The 19,530-nt window shown below is 48.4% G+C and overlaps 1 protein-coding gene across 2 annotated transcripts in view; it reads right to left on the minus strand.

Moving 5' to 3' along the window:
* The window catches only part of ICAM1 (intercellular adhesion molecule 1), a 34,963-nt gene extending 19,054 nt beyond the window's left edge, over positions 1-15,909 (minus strand). Inside the window, exons 1-7 of one of the 2 annotated variants that reach the window (XM_055429610.2) lie at positions 15,756-15,909; positions 13,789-14,049; positions 9,047-9,355; positions 8,405-8,692; positions 8,050-8,304; positions 7,596-7,841; positions 6,231-7,352 (exon numbers count right to left, since the gene is read on the minus strand). In XM_055429610.2, coding sequence (XP_055285585.2) covers positions 7,294-7,352; positions 7,596-7,841; positions 8,050-8,304; positions 8,405-8,692; positions 9,047-9,355; positions 13,789-14,049; positions 15,756-15,822 — 1,485 coding nt within the window. In that variant the 5' untranslated portion in view covers positions 15,823-15,909 and the 3' untranslated portion in view covers positions 6,231-7,293. Of the gene's footprint in view, positions 1-6,230; positions 7,353-7,595; positions 7,842-8,049; positions 8,305-8,404; positions 8,693-9,046; positions 9,356-13,788; positions 14,050-15,755 lie in introns of those variants that run through there. The other variant, XM_088839019.1, reaches the window with a different exon arrangement.
* Between the last annotated feature and the right edge of the window lie 3,621 nt (positions 15,910-19,530).

Consider the following 19,530-nt stretch of genomic DNA (forward strand, 5'->3'; position numbering starts at 1 on the left):
TTCAGCTTCAGCATCAGTCCTTCCAATGAATATTCAGGACTGATCTCCTTTAGGATGGACTGGTGGGAGCTCCTTGCAGTCCAAGGGACTCTCAGAGTCTTCTCCAACACCACAGTTCAAAAGCAGCAATTCTTCGGCCCTCAGCTTTCTTTATAGTCCAGCTCTCACATCCATACATGACTACTGGAAAAACCATAGCTCACTGAAAGTTCATTCTGTGGCGGACTCTGCCATGCCACTGGCTATGAATCCTGCCTGGAACTCAGGTCCACATCAGCTTCACGTCCAAATCTCTGAACTTGGTGTTGGATGGGAGCCCAGGTCAGGCTTCTCCCAGCTGGAGGCCCTGCTAGTGCAGAAGGGCCTGGTCCGCCAGCTGTTGACCCTCTGTCTGTCCCCTTGCCTCCTCTCACCAGCCTTTGGGTCTCTCCTACCGAGGTGTAAGGAGGCACCACAGGGCAGTTTCCCCTGGGCTGGCGGCTTCCCCTTCCTTAGGTTCCCCAGCGGTGTGCTCGTGTTCTGAGCAGCTTTTGAGCAGCTTTTTGAGGTTTCTTCTTTCCTGGGTATGTCGTTGCTAGATGGAGGCATCTTTTTCTTAAATATATTATTATTATTTTTTGTCTGCTCTGGGTCTTCCCAGGTGGTGCTAGTGGTAAAGAACTCGCCTGTCAATGCAGTAGACGTAAGAGCCTGTGGTTTGATCCCTGGGTTGGGAGGATTCCCTGGAGGAGGGTATAGCAACCCACTCCAGTGTAGTTTGTCTGAAGAATCACATGGACAGAGGAGCCTTGTGGGGGTACAGTCCATAGGGTCACAAAGAGTCAGACATAACTGAGCTTGCACACATCACCGGGTGTTAGTTGCAGCATGTGGGATCTAGTTCCCTGACCAGGTTTTGAACCCACACACCTGCCTTGAGAGAGCAGAGTCTTAGCCACCTGATTACCAAGGAAGTGTGAGATGGAGGCACCTCTGGTATGGGCTGTGACTCTTTTCTCAGCCCTTAGGGTCAATCTACCCTCTCATCTCCCCTAGTGGGTGTCCAGGTGTGTGTGTGTGTGTGTGTGTTAGTCACTCAGTCATGTCCAACTCTTTGTAACCTCATGGCCTGAATCCTGCCAGGCTCTTCTGGCCATGGGATTCTTCAGGCAAGAATACTGGAGTTGGTATCCATTCCCTTCACTAGGGGATCTTCCGGACCCAGGGTTCAAACCCAGGTTTTCTGCATTGCAGGCGGATTCCTGACCATCTGAGCCATCAGGGAAGCCCAGTGGGCTTCCACACCAACCACCAATAAGTAGACACCTTCACTCTATATCACAGCCCCCTTCCTCTTGCCCTCTGGATCTCCAGGATATCAGATCCCAGCCCCATTACCTCACTTGAGCTTTCTTAAGCCAAAGTCAGCCTCAGTCTTGGGTGTTCTGTCTTTAGGCTATATTTCAAATGCTATGATGGAGAAGGCAATGGCAAGCCACTCCAGTACTCTTGCCTAGAAAATCCCATGGATGGAGGAGCCTGGTAGGCTGCAGTCCGTGGGGTCACTAAGGGTCGGACACGACTGAGCGACTTCACTTTTCACTTTCACACATTGGAGAAGGAAATGGCAACCCACTCCAGTGTTCTTGCCTGGAGAATCCCAGGGACGGGGGAGCCTGGTGGACTTCCATTTATGGGGTCACACAGAGTCGGACACAACTGAAGTGACTTAGCAGCAGCAGCAGCAAATGCTATGAAGTCTTCTTTCTCTCTGGGCGAACCTATGTCCTAAAAGTGTATGATAGGGTTTTTTTTTTTTTTTTGCTTCACTGCAGGGCATGTGGGATCTTAGTTCCTTGAGGAGGGATTGAATCCCAAGAAGCAATGAAAGTATAGACTCCCAACCACTTGACCACCAGGGAAGTGCCAGTGAGATAGGGATTTGCATGCAGCAACAGCTCCCCTGAAGACATCTATTCACCCATCTCTCTCTCTTTTAAAAAATATTTTAACTGCAGAGGATTTCAAAATAGACAAGAGTGAAGAGGACATGTGATAAAGCCACGTGTGCCTACTTCCACAGTCCTCATGGCCAGTCTCGCTCCATCCTGTCACGGGTTCAACTACTTCTCTTCCCAGGGAGAGGGGGGAAATGATCAAGATTGTGATCTTATTTAGAAACAGTTTTTGCAGATCCTCAGGTCCAGAAAAGATCATTTGGATGGGCCCTAACTCAACATGACCGGTGCTCTTATAAAAAGGGGAAATTTGAACACACACACACACACACACACACACACGGACTATGCCATTTAAAGATGAGAACAGAGATCATGGTGATCAAGCAAATAAAGAAGTGCAGAGTGTTCGTCGCTCGGTCATGTCTGACTCTGAGACCCCATGGACTGTAGCCTGCCAGTCTCCTAGGTCCATGGAATTCTCCAGCCAAGAATACTGGAGTGGGTAGCCATTCTCTTCTCCATGGGATCTTCACAACCCAAGGATGGAACCCAGCTCTCCTGCATTGCAGGTGGATTCTTTACTGTCTGAGCCACCAGTGAAGCCCATTGCATATGCAAAGAAGTGAAAAGGAACAAACCACCTGAAGACAGAGGACAGGGATGGGACAGAACCTGCCTCACAGCCTCAACAGGAATCAGCCCTGTTGATACGTATTTTTTTCTTGGCTGGGCCACCAGGCATGCAAGGATCTTAGTTCCTTGTCCAGGCCTTGAACCCATGTCTCCAACAAATGGAAGCACAGAGTCCTAACCACTGGACGCCAGGGATGTTCCAACCCTGCTGACATCTTTTTTTCTTAATAGTGTTTATTTATTTACTAAGCTGGGTCTTCCTTGCTTTGTGGAGGCTTTCTCTAGTTTCAGTGATCAACGGCTACTCTCTAGTTGCAATGCATGGGCTTCACATTGCGGTGGCTTCTCGTGTTGCAGAGCACAGGATCTAGGTGGGCAGGTTCAACTGGGGCACACAGGCCCAGCTGCTCCATGGCATGTGGAATCTTCCCACAGGAGGGATTGAATCTGTGTCCCCTGAGGAATCGAACCTGTGTCTGCTGCATTGGCAGGCAGATTCTCAACCACTGGACCATCAGGGAAGTCTCCTGCTGACATCTTGATCATGGACTTCTGACTTCCAGAACTGTAAGATGGTACAGTTCTATTGTTTGTTTTGTAAAAATCAGGTTACTACGTTTATTTTGTATTATCTGTTTTTTTTTTCTTCTTTTTTTTTCTGGCTTTACCGTGTGGCAGGTGGAACTTACCCCACCAAGGACCCAACCCATGCCCTCTGCAGTAGAAGCAATCAGTCTTAACCACTGGACTAGGAGGGAAATCCCAGTTCTATTGTTGAAGCCCTCCTCTGTGCTACTTTGCTACGGCAACCTAGGAAATGAATTCATACATTATGCCCTGATTATTAGCACTTCCTGACACCGGACCCTTTTGAAAATTATTTGTTTATTTTTGACTGCTTGGGTCTTCATTCCTGCTCGTGGGTTTTCTCTAGCTGAGGTTCACAGGCTTCCTCCCTGTGGTGGCTACTCTCGCTGTGGAGCTCGGGCTCCACAGTGCAGGCTCAGTCGTTGTGCTTGGGCTGTTTCCCAGCCACGTGTGGAACCGTCTCAGATTAGGGATTGAACCTGTGTCCCCTGCATTGGCAGGCAGATTCTTAACCACTGGACCACGAGGAAAGTCAGGGATCACTTTTTCTGATGCCTTTTTCATCCTTGATCTGGCCAAGGAATTGCAGTGTGGAGCAGCAAGTTCTGACCTCTTTATTCACTGTTTCCTGTTTTCAGCTGTGCTGTGAACAGCTGAACCCTATTAAGCGTCTCTATGACTAGGCTGGGAGCTGTCAGAGCAATAGAATTGTCTTTCTTGGGGCCTTGGTTCCCTGTGGGACTGATGAGAGGCAGAGGGAGAGGCTGGTGATGATTTGGGTTTAGCTCAGCATTTCCCCAAAGAAGGCAATGGCACCCCACTCCAGTACTCTTGCCTGGAAAATCCCATGGCCAGAGGAGCCTGGTAGGCTGCAGTCCATGGGGTCGCTAAGAGTTGGACACGACTGAGCGACTTCACTTTCACTTTTCACTTTCATACACTGGAGAAGGAACTGGCAACCCACTCCAGTGTTCTTGCCTTGAGAATCCCACAGAGTCGGACACGACTGAAGCGACTTAGCAGCAGCAGCATTTCCCACTCAGCCTCTGTATCCTTTCCTACTACTTGCTCCAAATTGCTTTTTTACTTTTTTTAGTCAAAAAATGTATTGTTATTTCTAATGGAAATATAGTAGATTTACAATGATGTGTCAGTTTCAGATGCACAGCAAAGTAACTCAGCTATGCAAGCAGGTATGTGAGATCTTAGTTCTCCAACCAGGGATCAAACCTGCACCCTCAGCACTGGAAACATGGAATTCAAACCACTAGACTGTCAGATTTTCCTTTTACTGTCGGTCAAATATGATGCTTTAAGGATCACAATTTATGTCCATGGAGGACTTTTGAAGTGTGTTGTGACTTCTGAAGCCAGTCCTGAGAGGCATCCCAGAAATGTTTTCAGGGGGGAGCTGTTCAGTCAATGGGTCACTGTGGTCACATGGCCGGGCCCACACACCAGATGGCAATTTTAGCTGACTGTAAAGAAACTACCACATTACTTTGTACTCTGTGTTGTGACTATTAAAAAATAATAATAACTTGGGGGATTAGGGACATCCTTGACCTCTATCTAGACACTAGATGCCAGCAGCACCCCCACCCCAGGAGGAACAACAAAAGTGTCTCAGACATTGCCAGAAGTCCCCTGGAGCTGTGGGATCACCTGGGAAGAGACGGACCAATTTAGCCCCATGAAAGTCACAAGGCAACGGTCTTGTCCTGGCCATATTTCCTCTGGGCAATATCTTACAATATCTTAGAGCCTAAAAGCAGCCTGCAATCAGCCTTTTGAAAACAGTTAAGTCATGGATGGGGCATATCAGGAGGGGTCCAGGGTGAAAATGCAGAGTCCTGGGCCCTGGAGGCAAATTCTGAAGGTCCTGGTAGGGCCCAGGGAGCTGTATTTCACAACCTCTCCACTTGAAAGTTTGAAAAGCATTTTCCCCGGCTCTATTAAGATGTAACTGACAAATAGAAATCGCATGTATTTAAGGTGTACAACATGATGACTTGATATGTAGACACCCACTGTAAAGTGACTACCACCGTCAAGCTAATGGGTTCATCACCTCACTTGGTTCTCTTTTTCATTGTCTGGTCATACCACACAGCCTCAGGGATCCTAGTTCTTCAACCAGCAACTGAACCTGCACCCCATGCAATGGAAGCGCATTCAACCACTGAACCACCAGGGATGTCCTTAGTTAGCACTTTTTGTATGTATAGTGAGAATACTACTGTCCAGCTACGCGATGCAGTATTACTAGCTATAATCACCACTCCATACATTAAATCCTCAGAACTTACTCATCCAACAACTGAAAGCATAAATCCTTCAATCAAATTTGCCCCCAGCCCCAGGCAACCACCCTTCTACTCTCTGCTTCTGTGCATTTGATTTTTTAAAATTTCACATGTAAATGAAATCATATGGTATTTATGTTTCTGTGTTTGGCTTACGTCACTTAGTATGATGTCCTCCAGGCTCATCCATGTTGTTGCAAATGGCAGGATTTCCTTCCTGATGGCTGAATAATATTTCCTGTGTGTATATGTGTCTGATGATCCCTTTCTTCTTTCTTTTTGGCTGCACTGAGTGGCATGTGATATCTTACTTTCCCGACCAGGGATCAAACCCATGCCCCTTGCAGTGGAAGCATGGACTCCCAACCACTGAACTACCAGGGAAGGCCCTGTAGCACTTCTGCTTTATTCAACCATCCCATGACAAATGCTGAGGTTTTTTCCATATCTTGGCTACTATGAGTAATGCTGCAAAGAACGGGGGGTGCAGATATTTCTTCAAGAGAGTGATTTCATTTCCTTTGGATATATACCCAGAAGTGAGATTGCTGGATCATATGGTAGTTTTACAGTTAATCTCATGAAGAACCTCCACACTGTTTTCAATAATGGAAATTATTTCCTAACATTGTATTACATATGTGCTTTTATGGCTTGTCTCTCCTACTACCATGTAAGATCTCTGAGGGTAGAAACAAAATAGAATGTTCAATATGTATTTAGAGGTTTGAATTCTCTTTTAAATAACCTTACTGAAGCAAAATTTAGAGGCCACAAAATTTTTACCCATTTTAAGAACAGAAATCAATATTTCCTTAGTAAACTTGCCAGTTAGTGCGATTGTCATCACTATCCACTTTTGAAACACTTACATCACTCCAAGAATCCTCATGCCTGGTTCCAATTAATCCCCATTCCTGCCTTCAACCCTAGGCAATCACCAATCTACTTTCTGTCTCTATAGATCTGTCTCTTATGGACCTTTTATAGAATGGGTCATACAGCTTATATTATTTTGTGTCTGACTTCTTTCACTTAAGCTTAATTGAGTTCCATCATGTTAGTATGTGTCAGCGTTTTGTTCCTTTTTCTCCATTGTATGGATGAACCAAATTGTGTTGATCCACTCATCAGCTGATGGACACCTGAGTTGCTTTCACTTTAGGACTATTATGAAAAATGCTGCTGTACATACACAGACAAGTCTCTGTGTGGACAAACCTGTTCATTTCTCTCGGGTAGATACCTGGAGTCAAATTTCTAGGCCGCATGGTAAGTTTAGGTTTGCCTTTCTGAGAAACTGCTAAACTGTTTCCCAAAGTGGCAGGGCCGTTTTTCATTCGAGGTTGGGATTATGAACATACCATTTTACAGACAATGAAACCATTGGAGACTTGTCAGGCGATTTGTGAGTCTACTTGGAGTGTCAAGTGTTGGCGTTGAGATTCACATCTGTTTGTTTTTGTTTTTCACTTTAGAATATGCACTCTTAAAACTAACATCACAAATGCTGCTGACAATGAGTCACACCTACCCATCTCCATTTGCCTTTCATGACAGATTTAACTATTCTCGGACAGGACGCTTAGGGAAAGGCAGTAGATGTCGGCTGTCTGAATTTGAGGAAGTATGTTCGCTTCGTAGACACGTGAGAAAGATGTGGAGAGTGTGAGGATGGAGAGATGGATTAGAAACCCTTCGAAGACGGCTAATGAAATGACAGGTGCAAGCAACTGTCCCTGAAGGATCGTTAGGGAACAGTCAAGAGAGTTTACAGAGGTAGGATCAGGTGGATGGCATGTGAGCTTCTTGATCAGTTGCAGTCCTCAGAAACGGAAAGAGAAATGCAGAATCCTGTCCTCCTGGTGAGTGTCTCCTGCACCACCTAGAACAAATTAATAGCTTTCGTTTCTTGAATTTGACTGGTGACAAAGGAACACGTTAAGTGACATAAGGGGATGCCATCAGCCAGTATCAAACTATGGGAAACTGCAGGGCAAACAGCCTGGATTTTTTTATGCCTGACCATACAGCATGCGGGATCTCAGCACCCCAACCAGGGACTGAACCCCTTGCACCTGCAGTGGAAGCTCTGAGTCCCTTCCCGGCCCCAAACTCCAGCACTCACAGAGCATGTTCACGACCACTTCACGGGTGACTTCACCACGAGCGCTGGTGGCCCGACACAGGTAGGTGCCCGCCACCTCCTGCTTGATGGGCCTCAGGTCCCGGATGGGCAGCGAAGCCCCGTCCCCTTTCCGGCTACAGTTCAGCTTGGGGATTGGGTTCCCCAGGGCCTCGCACTTCAGGGTCTGCTCCGAGCCTTCCTGCCACGTCCATTTTCCCAGGCAAACCCGCTGGTCTAGCTGGCGGCCTTTTGAAGAAACACAGCAAATGGGGAGTGGGGGGAACAGGGCAGATCAGGGATCTGGACACCACTCACCTTCTGGGTCTATGTGTAAGAAGACTTAAGTGGGAATTTGGGTAAGGGCCTCACCAGGGAGGGGGTGGGGTGGGCTTCGGAGGGCAGGAGCTCTTAGGGTCTTGGAGCTTAGGGGTCATAGTCCAGCAGCCTCACTCACACAGGACACGGAGCTCCAGGGTCTGATGTTTCTGGACCACCAGCTCAGCCACCTCCAGTTCAGCAGAGCAGGAGAAACCGCGCCCATTGTCCTGGGCACTGGCGTTGAGCTGCAATTGAGCCCTTGGGCCCAGAGGCCCAGCCGGGGCTCCGTTCAGCGTCACCACAGTTGCAGCATGGGCTTCGCACTCCACGGTCACTGTAGTCCATCCTGACACCTCGGGTGGGCTCAAGGTCCCGGAGAGAGCCGGGAAGCCTGGAGGTCAGGCACACACAGTGAGCCCGGCCCCTGGTGTTCACCCCGCCCCAGCATTACCCCGACCCTCCTTGTAAGGCTTGGTTGGGTTTCTCCTTACCGTAGATGGTCACGCTGCCTCGCGCCTTCCGGATCTCATTTCCCAGACTCACTGAACACTTCAAGGACTTGGTGCCCTCTTCCTCCTCGTGTCCCTCGATCCAGGCCTCGGCCAAGACGGAGTAATCATGGTACGTGATGCTGGTTTCCAGCCTCTGGTCCCCCAGCACCAGGTAGACCTCAGCGTCGGAGGCTGGGAACAGTCCATCCAGCATGCACTTCACCGGCCACCGTGAGCCTACTTCTACAACCGGGGGGGCCTCAAGGTGCGGGTCGGTTGATGGCAGGACTGGCGAGACAGAGCCGGTGTAAACAGACATCCTGAAGCCCTCTCCTGGGCCATTTCCATCCCCCCACCTGGAACGCCCTCTTCCAGGGAAACTGGCTGGGTCACTCTTGTCTCAGACACACGTACCACTTGCCCTGGTCACAGCCTTTCCAGATCATTCTGAAGTGCAGGCACCCAGCCCAGAACATTCCACCCCAGTGGCCAAGAAGATGCTCTTCCCAGAAGCCTTTGCAATCAAGGTTGCCACTTTCTCAGCAGCCCCATGGCCAGGGGCCTCTCCTTCCCAGGGGCCCTGCATCCCAAGCAAGAAATCCCCCTCAGTCTATCTTCTCTGCTGGCTCCCCAGTGCCTCACCATAGGTCTGGAGCTTCCTGGGGGCCGAGGTGTTCTGGAAGAGTTCCAGCCCTTGTGACCGCAGGTCCAGTTCCCAGCGGCAAGAGAAACTGGTGCCATGGTCCTCTCTTCTCGGCTGCACCGTGAACCTGACCTCAGCGGGCTCCCCCTTTCCCAATGGCTGCCGGCCCAGCTCCTCCTCCCCTCGGAGCAGCACCACGGAGAGGTGGTCCCGGGGGGCCCCGCCAGACACCTGGCAGCTCAGGTTGAGTTCTTCACCCACAGGCTGCCAGAGGGGCAGGGGAGCCAGCTCCACACGCTCCGGGAACCCTGCAGGGGAAAGGGGTGTTGTGTGAACAGGACAGGCTGGCTGCCTGCCCACAGTGGGAGTGTGTTGGGGCCCTGGACACACCTGCTCGAGGAACCTCACCACTCTTTCCCCAGAACACTCCCCAAACCACCTAAGCCAGATTGGAATGTTAAGAGCTTCAGGATAACCGGGTGAGACGTCCGCAAGTGGTTGTGAAGGAGGCAAAACAATTCTTTATTCACCGCAGCATCTGAGAGTCACAAGTGGGAAAGGAACTTCAAAGTCTATTGCCAGGAATCCCAGCAAATAAATACAGTACATTTAAGCTGCCCAGTCTCTAGACTTTGCTGTAAAATAAAAAGAGAAGTTCTTCCTTCTCTTTGTGGCCTTAGTTTTCTCCACGGCAAGTCTCACCTCTGACATACAAGATCATCGACTGAGTTCATTGGTTTCTCTCCTCTTCCTGCCACGGAACGTCAGCCCAGGAGGGCAGGGTGTTTGTCTGTTTTGTCCCCAATTGTACGGTTGGCACCCAGGAGGTGTTCTGTGTTTGTAGAAAGAATGAAATAGAGCCACCCACCCTGATTTGAGGCCTTTCAGGAGTTTCCTTTTAAGGGTTCCTGAATGAACTGTGTGATCCCCTGAAATGTCAAACATATCAGAACAGACACTCAAAACGAAGCCCTGAGTATCCCCTGAAGCCACCATTCGTGGGTGGGGTATCCACAGGCCGGGTTCTCCATTCTGCATGAGACAATAGTATTCCTAGCCTGGATCTTGCTGCCAGTGGAAATTGCCAACAGCCCCAGTGAACTGTGGCTTAGCACTGAGACACTCCCCAGACTCCCCAGGGAGGGGTCTTGAGGCCTCCCACTTCTAGTCCCTTCTCAAGAGGCCCTGAAGTGTCACTTAAATAGCAGCAATGCTTCGAGTTGGTTTCCGGACCTGAGTTCACCTTCTCCCCCGGTTGCCAGCATCAAAAAAAAGAAAAAAAAGAGCAGTGATCTTAAAATGTCAGGAGGCTGGAGTTGATTCCAGAGGGGGAGTGACTTTGCCACCCAAATAATCCCTGCCCTCAGGGAAAGGAAGCCTGAGTTTTCTAAGCTATAAACTGGGCCTAATGAGAGTAGGGCTCTTATCATTATTATTAACTTACTTTTAAATATTTATTACCTTATGTGTGCAGGATCTTATTGCAGCATGCCATATCTTTCCTTGAAGCAAGAAGGCTCTTCCTTGCAGCAAACCGTGCTTCTCTCTAGTTATGGTGGGCGGGATCTAGAGTGCTCAGCGTCAGTAGATGTGGTGCTTGGACTGAGTTGCCCTTTGGCATGTGGGATCATAGTTTCCCAGCTAGGGATGGAAACTTCTGCATTGGAAGGCAGATTCTTAACTGCTGTACCACCAGGGAAGACTCACAATGTTTTTTTTTTGGACTATTATTAATCCACTTCAGAAGTTAAGAGGATGACTGTAAACTGGAATGAGGTTACTTTTTAAGGTGAGGAATGTGTGTGCATGCTCAGTCGTGTCTGATTCTTTACGACCCCATGGACTGTAGCCCACCAGGCTCCTCCATCCATGGGATTTTCCAGGCGAGAATTCTGGAGTGGGTTGCCATTTCCTTCTCCAAGGTGAGAACTACATTCTTAAAAAAAAATTGTTTTTAATTTATTTATATGGCTGTGCCGGGTCTTCATTGCACACACAGGATCTTTAATTATAGCCTGTGGAGTCTAGTTCCCTGATCAGGGATGGAACCTGGTCCCCTGGGAGTACAGAGTCTTAGCCACTGGGCTACCAGGGAAGTCCCTGCTATTTTCTTCTTGTACACACCTCTGCCCACCCTGGGTCCACAGCTAGCTGCTCCCTGGCTTCCTGTAAGGTCAGCCCTCTGCTCTAGAGGCCTGCCTGCTCACACACTCTCCATGGCTCCCTGTCCCCAGGAGAAGGTCTCAGTTTCTCAGTCTGGCATTTGAAGTCCTGCCAAACTCAGCTCCAATGACATCAATCCATTGGTATTCAGTCCCCCTAACCTTCCCAATCGCATGTCAGTTTGTTTCCCCACTCCAAACTTTTTGGCTAGGGTGTTCCTTCCATCTACCCCTTTAAAGAAAAATTCTTTTATTTTTGGCTTTGCTGAGTCTTCTTACCGTGTGAGCTTTTCTATTATTGAGGTGAATGGGGGTACTCTCTAGTTGGGGTGTGCAGGCTTGTTATCGGGGTGGCTTCTCTGATAGGGATTCTGGGCTCTAAGGCTAGCAGACTTCAGTGTTGTGGCCCACAGGCTTAGTTGCTCTGCGCCATGTGGGCCCTTCTCGGATCAGGGATTGAACCTGTGTCTCTTGCACTGACAGGCAGATTCTTTGCCACTGAACCACCAGTGGAGCCCTGTTCCTTCTTTCTAGCATGCTTGTCTTTACAAACTCCTGTGCGTGCTTCAAAATCGAGTTAGGGGCCTCTCCTGCAAAAATTACAACTCTTTCTAGAGAAATTCCAGCCATCCAGAGATGCTTCTTCATCTAAATACTGGCCGTGGGGCAGGACCAAGCTACAGTCTTTCCTAGATGATCCTTTGCTACTGGGTGCGACCATGTGCTCCATTTCACCAACGTGAAAACTAAGGCAAAGTCTGGCACTCAAAGAGGGAGAAATTTAGCAGAGCCAGGACTCAAACCTGGAGGGTGGTGCTTTCAGTCTCAGGTTGAGATGCAGAGGGTCCTACGAGGAGGTTTCTGGGGGGTTTTCAGAGGCCACTGACATTGTTTGAGGACTTTGCTCACTTGGCCAGCAGCTGTTCAAACATTCCCGAAACCAGAAACAAAGCCACTCTTTGCCCCAAAGCTTCTTTTACTCAGGCACTGTGAAGGCGAATGTCCCTCAGGCCTCATTGCACCATTAGACCTTTCCAAGGGGGTCAAGTGAAAATCAATCGGGAAGCCGTATGTTCCCCCACACTACCCCACATGAGGATCACTCCAGCACATGGACTCAGTTGCTCACAGGCATACCTTGGTTCCCCCACTAGGGACTGAACTTGTGTTCCTTCCACTGCAAGGCAGGTTCATAACCACTGGATCACCAGGGAAATCCCTCTTTCTTCCTTTTTTTATTTTCTCTTAGTTTGAATTTCATGTATCTATTTATTGCTTATGTCATGCTAACTCGCTGTCACACTTCAAACATCCAAAGGAAATAAAAGGCACATGGAGAAAATGCATCCCCTGCCCTCTCCTGGAGCCCCCCTACCTTGGTTTCTCTTGTCACAGCCAGCTACTTTTGCTGTGTTTTTGTCCAGAGCTCTTTAATGCAGAAACACAACCTCTCTCTCCCCGCCCCCATGTCTCCCTAACACTGTGGTACCTTAACAGTCATTCTGGGCAGACCTTACTTCTTTTGAACTTGACAATACCTCAAATTTCCTGTCTTATTCTTTTACACAGTGGCATACTATTCCATGGGATGACTGAACCATTGTTTCTCTCCTCAACCCCCTATGTTTTTTAAAAGATTTTTTTTTAATTTGGACCATTTTTAAGCTCTTTATTGAATATGGTACAATATTGTCTCTGTTTTATGTTTTGGTGTTTTGGCTGTGTGGCATGTGGGATCCCAGTTCCGCACCAGACATCAAACCCACACCCCCTGCACTGGAAGGTGATGTCTTAAGCATTGGACTACCAGGGAAGCCTCCCCAGTTCCCGATATTTGAGTGACTTGCACACTATTTCCCTTCCAGATCAAGGCACAGTGAATAACCCCCTACCTGCTTCAGTTCCCTCGTGAGTGGGAACACCTATAGGCCCAATTTTTAGAAGTGGGCTTTCTATGTCAAAGGACCCACACATGTGACATTTTGGGGACTGATGTCTGCTTCCCCACCAGAAGTTGTGACTCTTGGTACCCCCACTCTGTCAGCAATGTCCACAGACTATCTGCTTCCCCACACTCTTGCCAGACCAGTTGTTACCAGGTTTTTGGATTGTTGACAATGTTTGAAAAAAAAAATCTCAGGGCTAATTTTAATTCATATCTTTTACTTATTTATCTATTTCTTGGTCTCAAGGCTTGTAGGGACTCAGTTCCCTGATTGGGTACTGAACCCAGGCCACAACAGTGCCTCTACACTACCAGGAAACACACCGCAGTGTTTTTTTTTTAAAAAGAGTCAGATCTAGGACCATCTGACCTTATTAAAGAGGCCTAGAGAGACAGCGTTCTGGAAAGTTTTGAATATTTGAAGGGCATATTTGTCCATATTTGAAGGGCACCCCAAGGACGTTCAAGGAGGGCGTCCAGATGACATCAGACTTTCCAAAGATGGGCCTCCTGCCCGTCAATGAGACCCTGCCTCCACTCACCAAGTTACAAAGGCTTTCCAACCTGCTGGGACTCCCCTGTCCACCTCCCCCACCCAGTCTGCCTAGTCCAGGCCCCGGACCCAGCCACTCACAGTATACGATGAGGTTCACCGAAGCTACTGTCTGTTCGCTGTGACAGTTTGAGTAGCACAACAGGCTGATGTCTTCTTGCACATCACTCAGTTCAAAAACCTTCCAGTTGTTCCCACGGTCCACCTCCTTCTTGGTTAATTCAGTCTCTAGGCCAAACGTTGCCTTTTGGTCACAGGAGATACTGCAGTTCACCCTCAGGGAGCCTCCACGGGGTATGATGGCTTTTGAAGGATATACTGATGTTCTGGCACCTCCAGGCCCTGGAATCAAAAGGAGGGGGGTGGTCCGGCATGACAGCTGGGGCTCATCAATATTACTGCATCCAGCCCTTGCTGGGGACACAGCATTGAACAAGACAAAACTCTGCCTTCAATGTGGGAGACAGAAAAATTCATGAGCAAACAACATAATTAACAACTGATGCTGACAAGGGATTTGGGAAAGATGAAACAGGATGAGAGAACAGACAGTGTCTTGGTGACTGGGGAATATGTGAGTAGAGATTAGGATGAAGAGCAGCAGCGGGCCATTCCAGAGGAAAGGGAAATGACCTCCAGGAAAAGCAACAGCAAGTACAGAGGTCCTGAGGCAGGGTGGCTGGAGAAGAGTAAGGGGATAAGTTGGGGGAAAATGAAGTAAGGAGGATCATGTAAGCAGTGTTAAGCCATGCCAGGGATGTGGTCTTCATTCTGAAGACCTTGAGTGGCCATGAGGATGTTAGCAACAGAGGGGCATGGAGTCAGTGTCCGTTTCCCTCCCAAGAGGTCAAGTGTGAAGAACTTCCAATCAGGCTGGTCCCCACTCCCTTGGATAAGTGGTTTTCCCTCTCTGGCCCTCAATTTCCCCTGTCTGTAAAGTGGGCGAATACAGCCACCACACCACCCGCTAGCACAGGGCAGGTAGCCAGTGGCTGCAGGAAAGAAGGAGGGGGGTCTGTTCTGATAAGCTCCCTCAGACCATGGTGGTTTCAAACTGAAAAAATATCTGTGTGAACCCACCCATCCTAACCCTGCCACCCCCCCAGACCCCCCTCAAAATGATCTCTGCCTTCAGCTTTGGGTCTATTCCATCTAGGATGGAGGTGTGTGGAACAGCAGCTCTGTGAGTTCTCCAAGGGTGATTCTGGGATCCTTCCCATTTCAGAGGGAAATGGTGAGACCTGAAGGGAGGCTGGGGCTTCCCTGGTGGCTCAGATGCTAAAGAATCTGCTTTCCAAAGCAGGAGACATGGGTTGGATCCCTGGGTCAGGAAGATCCCTTGGAATAGGCAATGGCAACCCACCCCAGTATTCTTGCCTGGCAATTCCATGGACAAGAGCCCCACGCAAAAGGGGAGGTTACTCAGCTAGAAAGGGGTAGAATCCAGACTGGAATCGCGATTAGAACTCTTTGTTGAGCTGGTGTGGATTTTGCAGTCTCTTAACTTTCTGACAGTGACCACCATCTGAGACCAGCTGTACCCCTTTTCCCCTTCCTCCTGACTGAAGGTGAGGAAGGGCTGCCTGGGGCATCCCACTTCTCAACCTCTGCTCCCTGGGCAAGTCAGCCCTGGAATCCCCCTGAGCAGAGTCCAGGACTTCCTCACCGGGTGAGGAACAGAATGTGCATGGCCGGGTGGTGGGGTGGTTACCCAGTCTACCTAAGCTTGGAGTGGCCCTCTTCACAGTCAGACCACCTCCTGGGCCAGGACACAGCCGCTGAGAGGTGGCCGCTATTAGCTTCACTTTACAGCGGAAAACCTGTAGATCCTCGGGAGGGGCAACCCACAGTCCGAGAGCACACAGTCGGGCCATGAAGGGTCTGGATGAGACTTTCAATCGGTGCTTCTAACCCCAACTTCCCAGAAACAGCGACCTAAGTGCGAACCGCCTTATTCCCAGGCGGTCGCGGGCTGGTCCTCCCACGGCTTCAGGACGCACCCCGCATCTCCAAAGCGGACTCGACGGCAGCCCCCGCCCGTAACTCACCAGGCAGCAGAGTCCCGAGCAGGGCCAGGAGCGCAAGCCGAGCGGCCCCGGCGGCGCGGGGAGCCATCGCAGGCGGAGGCGGGGCGGACGAGCTGGGGCCAGGGAGCGCGGCCAAGGCTTCGGCGCCTGGCTTCGCGGGTCCTTTTATACCGCTGGCCGAGGGGGCGGAGCGGGCGCTTTCCCCTCCCGAGCCCGGACCCCTTTCCGGATTGAGAGAGTGCCTGGCCGGGTTCTGCTTTGTCCCCCCTTGCTGGCCGCTCAGACTGGTATTTCCGAATTGAAATCCTGAGGGCTGCCTAGCGGCAGCGGCCGTAAAACAAACGACGGAACTACTCCGGGCGCTATGGGGCCTGTCCCTGAGCGGACCTGACCATGATTGTGCGTTTACATTGCGCTAAGCGCTTTGAACTGTGGAAAATTCTTCAGTTCAGTTCAGTTTAGTCGCTCAGTCGTGTCCGACTCTTTGCGACCCCATGAACCGCAGCACGCCAGGCCTCCCTGTCCATCACCAACTCCTGCAGTCCACCCAAACCCATGTCCGTTGTGTCGGTGATACCATCCAACCATTTCATCCTCTATCGTCCCCTTCTCCTCTGCCCTCAATCTTTCCCAGCGTCAGGGTCTTTTCCAATGAGTTAGCTCTTCGCATGAGGTGGCCAAAGTATTGGAGCTTCAGCTTTATCATCAGTCCTACCAGTGAACACCCAGGACTGATCTCCTTTAGGATGGACTGGTTGGATCTTGCAGTCCAAGGGACTCTCAAGAGTCTTCTCCAACACCACAGTTCAAAAGCATCAATTCTTCGGCGATCAGCTTTCTTCACAGTCCAACTCTCACATCCATACATGACCACGGGAAAAACCATAGCCTTGACTAGACGGACCTTGGTTGGCAAAGTAATGTCTCTGCTTTTTAATATGCTGTCTAGGTTGGTCACAACTTTCCTTCCAAGGAGTAAACATCTTTTAATTTCATGGCTGCAATCACCATCTGCAGTGATTTTGGAGCCCAGAAAAATAAAGTCAGCCACTGTTTCCCCATCTCTTTCCCATGAAGTGATGGGACCAGTTGCCATGATCTTAGTTTTCTGAATATTGAGTTTTAAGCCAGCTTTTTCACTCTCTTTCACTTTCATCAAGAGGCTCTTTAGTTCTGCACTTTCTGCCATAAGGGTGGTGTCATCTGCATATCTGAGGTTATTGATATTTCTCCCAGCAATCTTGATTCCAGCTTGTGCTTCATCCAGCCCAACGTTCCTCATGATGTACTCTGCATGTAAGTTAAATAAGCAGGGTAACAATATACAGCCTTGACATACTCCTTTTCCTATTTGGAACCAGTCTGTTGTTCCATGTCCACTTCTAACTGTTGCTTCCTGACCTGCATACAGGTTTCTTAAGAGGCAGTTCAGGTGGTCTGGTATTCCAATCTCTTTCAGAATTTTCCAGTTTATTGTGATCCACACAGTCAAAGGCTTTGGCATAGTCAATGAAGCAGAAATAGATGTTTTTCTGGAACTCTCTTGCTTTCTCCATGATCCAGAGGATGTTGGCAATTTGATCTCTGGTTCGTCTGCCTTTCCTAAAACCAGCTTGAACATCTGGAATTTCATGGTTCACATATTGCTGAAGCCTGGCTTGGAGAATTTGAAGCATTACTTTACTAATGTGTGAGATGAGTGCAGTTGTGTGGTAGTTTGAGCATTCTTTGGCACTGCCTTTCTTTGGGATTGGAACAAAAACTGACTGTTTCCAGTCCCGTGGCCACTGCTGAGTTTTCCAAATTTGCTGGCATATTAAGTGCAGCACTTTCACAGCATCATCTTTCAGTATTTGAAAGAGCTCAACTGGAATTCCATCACCTCCACTAGCTTTGTTCGTAGTGATGCTTCCTAAGGTCCACCTGACTTCGCATTCCAGGATGTCTGGCTCTAGGTGAGTGATCACACCATTGTGATTATCTGGGTCATGAAGATCTTTTTTGTACAGTTCTTCTGTGTATTCTTGCCACCTTTTCTTAATATCTTCTGCTTCTGTTAGGTCCATACCATTTCTGTCCTTTATCGAGCCCATCTTTGCATGAAATGTTCCCTTTGTATCTCTGCTTTTCTTGAAGAGATCTCTAGTCTTTCCCATTCTTTTGTTTTCCTCTATTTCTTTGCATTGATCACTGAGGAAGGCTTTCTTATCTCTCCTTGCTATTCTTTGGAACTCTGCATTCAAATGGGTAGATCTTTCCTTTCTGCTTTGCTTTTCGCTTCCCTTCTTTTCACAGCTATTTGTAAGGCTTTCTCAGACAGCCATTTTGCTTTTTTGCATTTCTTTTCCATGGGGATGGTTTTGATCCCTGTCTCCTGTGCAATGTCACAAACCTCCGTCCATAGTGCATCAGGCACTCTGTCTATCAGATCTAGTCCCTTAAATCTATTTCTTACTTCCACTGTATAATCATAAGGGATTTGATTTAGGTCATACCTGAATGGTCTAGTGGTTTTCTTCACTTTCTTCAATTTCAGTCTGAATTTGGCAATAAGGATTTCATGATCTGAGCCACAGTCAGCTCCCGGTCTTGTTTTTGCTGACTATATAGAGCTTCGCCATCTTTGGCTGCAAAGAATATAATCAATCTGATTTTGGTGTTGACCATCTGGTGATATCCATGTGTAGAGTCCTCTCTTGTGTTGTTGGAAGAGGGTTTTTGCTATGACCAGTGAGTTCTCTTGGCAAAATTCTATTAAGCTTTGCCCTGCTTCATTCTATACTCCAAGGCCAAATTTGCCTGTTACTCCAGGTGTTTCTTGACTTCCTACTTTTGCATTCCAGTCCCTATAATGTAAAGGACATCTTTTTTGGGTGTTAGTTCTAGAAGGTCTTGTAGGTCTTCATAGAACTGTTCAACTTCAGCTTCTTCAGCATTACTGGTTGGGACATAGACTTGGATTACCGTGATATTGAATGGTTTGCCTTAGAAACGAACAGAGATCATTCTGTCATTTTTGAGATTGCATCCAAGTACTGCATTTCGGACTTTTTTATTGACTATGATGGCTATTCCATTTCTTCTAAGGGATTCCTTCTCACAGTAGTAGATATAATGGTCATCTGAGTTAAATTCACCCATTACAGTCCATCTTAGTTCGCTGATTCCTAGAATGTCAGTGTTCACTCTTGTCATCTCCTGTTTGACCACTTCCAATTTGCCTTGATTCATGGACCTAACATTCCAGGTTCCTATGCAATATTGCTCTTTACAGCATTGAACCTTGCTTCTGTCACCAGTCCCATCCACAGCTTGGTGTTGTTTTTACTTTGGCTCCATCCCTTCATTCTTTCTGGAGTTATTTCTCCACTGATCTCCAGTAGCATATTGGGCACCTACCGACCTGGGGAGTTCATCTTTCAGTGTCTATCTTTTTGCCTTTTCATACTGTTCATGGCTTTCTCAAGGCAAGAATACTGAAGTGGTTTGCCATTCCCTTCTCCAGTGGACCACATTTTGTCAGAAATGGGAATTCCAGACCACGTTCCCTGCCTCCTGAAAAACCTGTATGCAAGTCAAGAAGCAACAGTTAGAACCAGAGGTGGAACAACTGACTGGTTCCAAATTGGGAAAGGAGTATGTCAAGGATGTATATTGTCACCCTACTTATTTAACTTTGATATGCAGAGTACATCATGAGAAATGCCTGACTGGATGAAGTACAAGCTGGAATCAAGATTGCAGGGAGAAATATCAATAACCTCAGATATGCAGATGACACCACCCTTATGGCAGG

This window comes from Moschus berezovskii, chromosome 8 (assembly GCF_049115385.1).
Source record: "Moschus berezovskii isolate FMDL1 chromosome 8, NW_MosBer_1.0, whole genome shotgun sequence".
In the NCBI taxonomy this organism is placed as follows: domain Eukaryota; kingdom Metazoa; phylum Chordata; class Mammalia; order Artiodactyla; family Moschidae; genus Moschus; species Moschus berezovskii.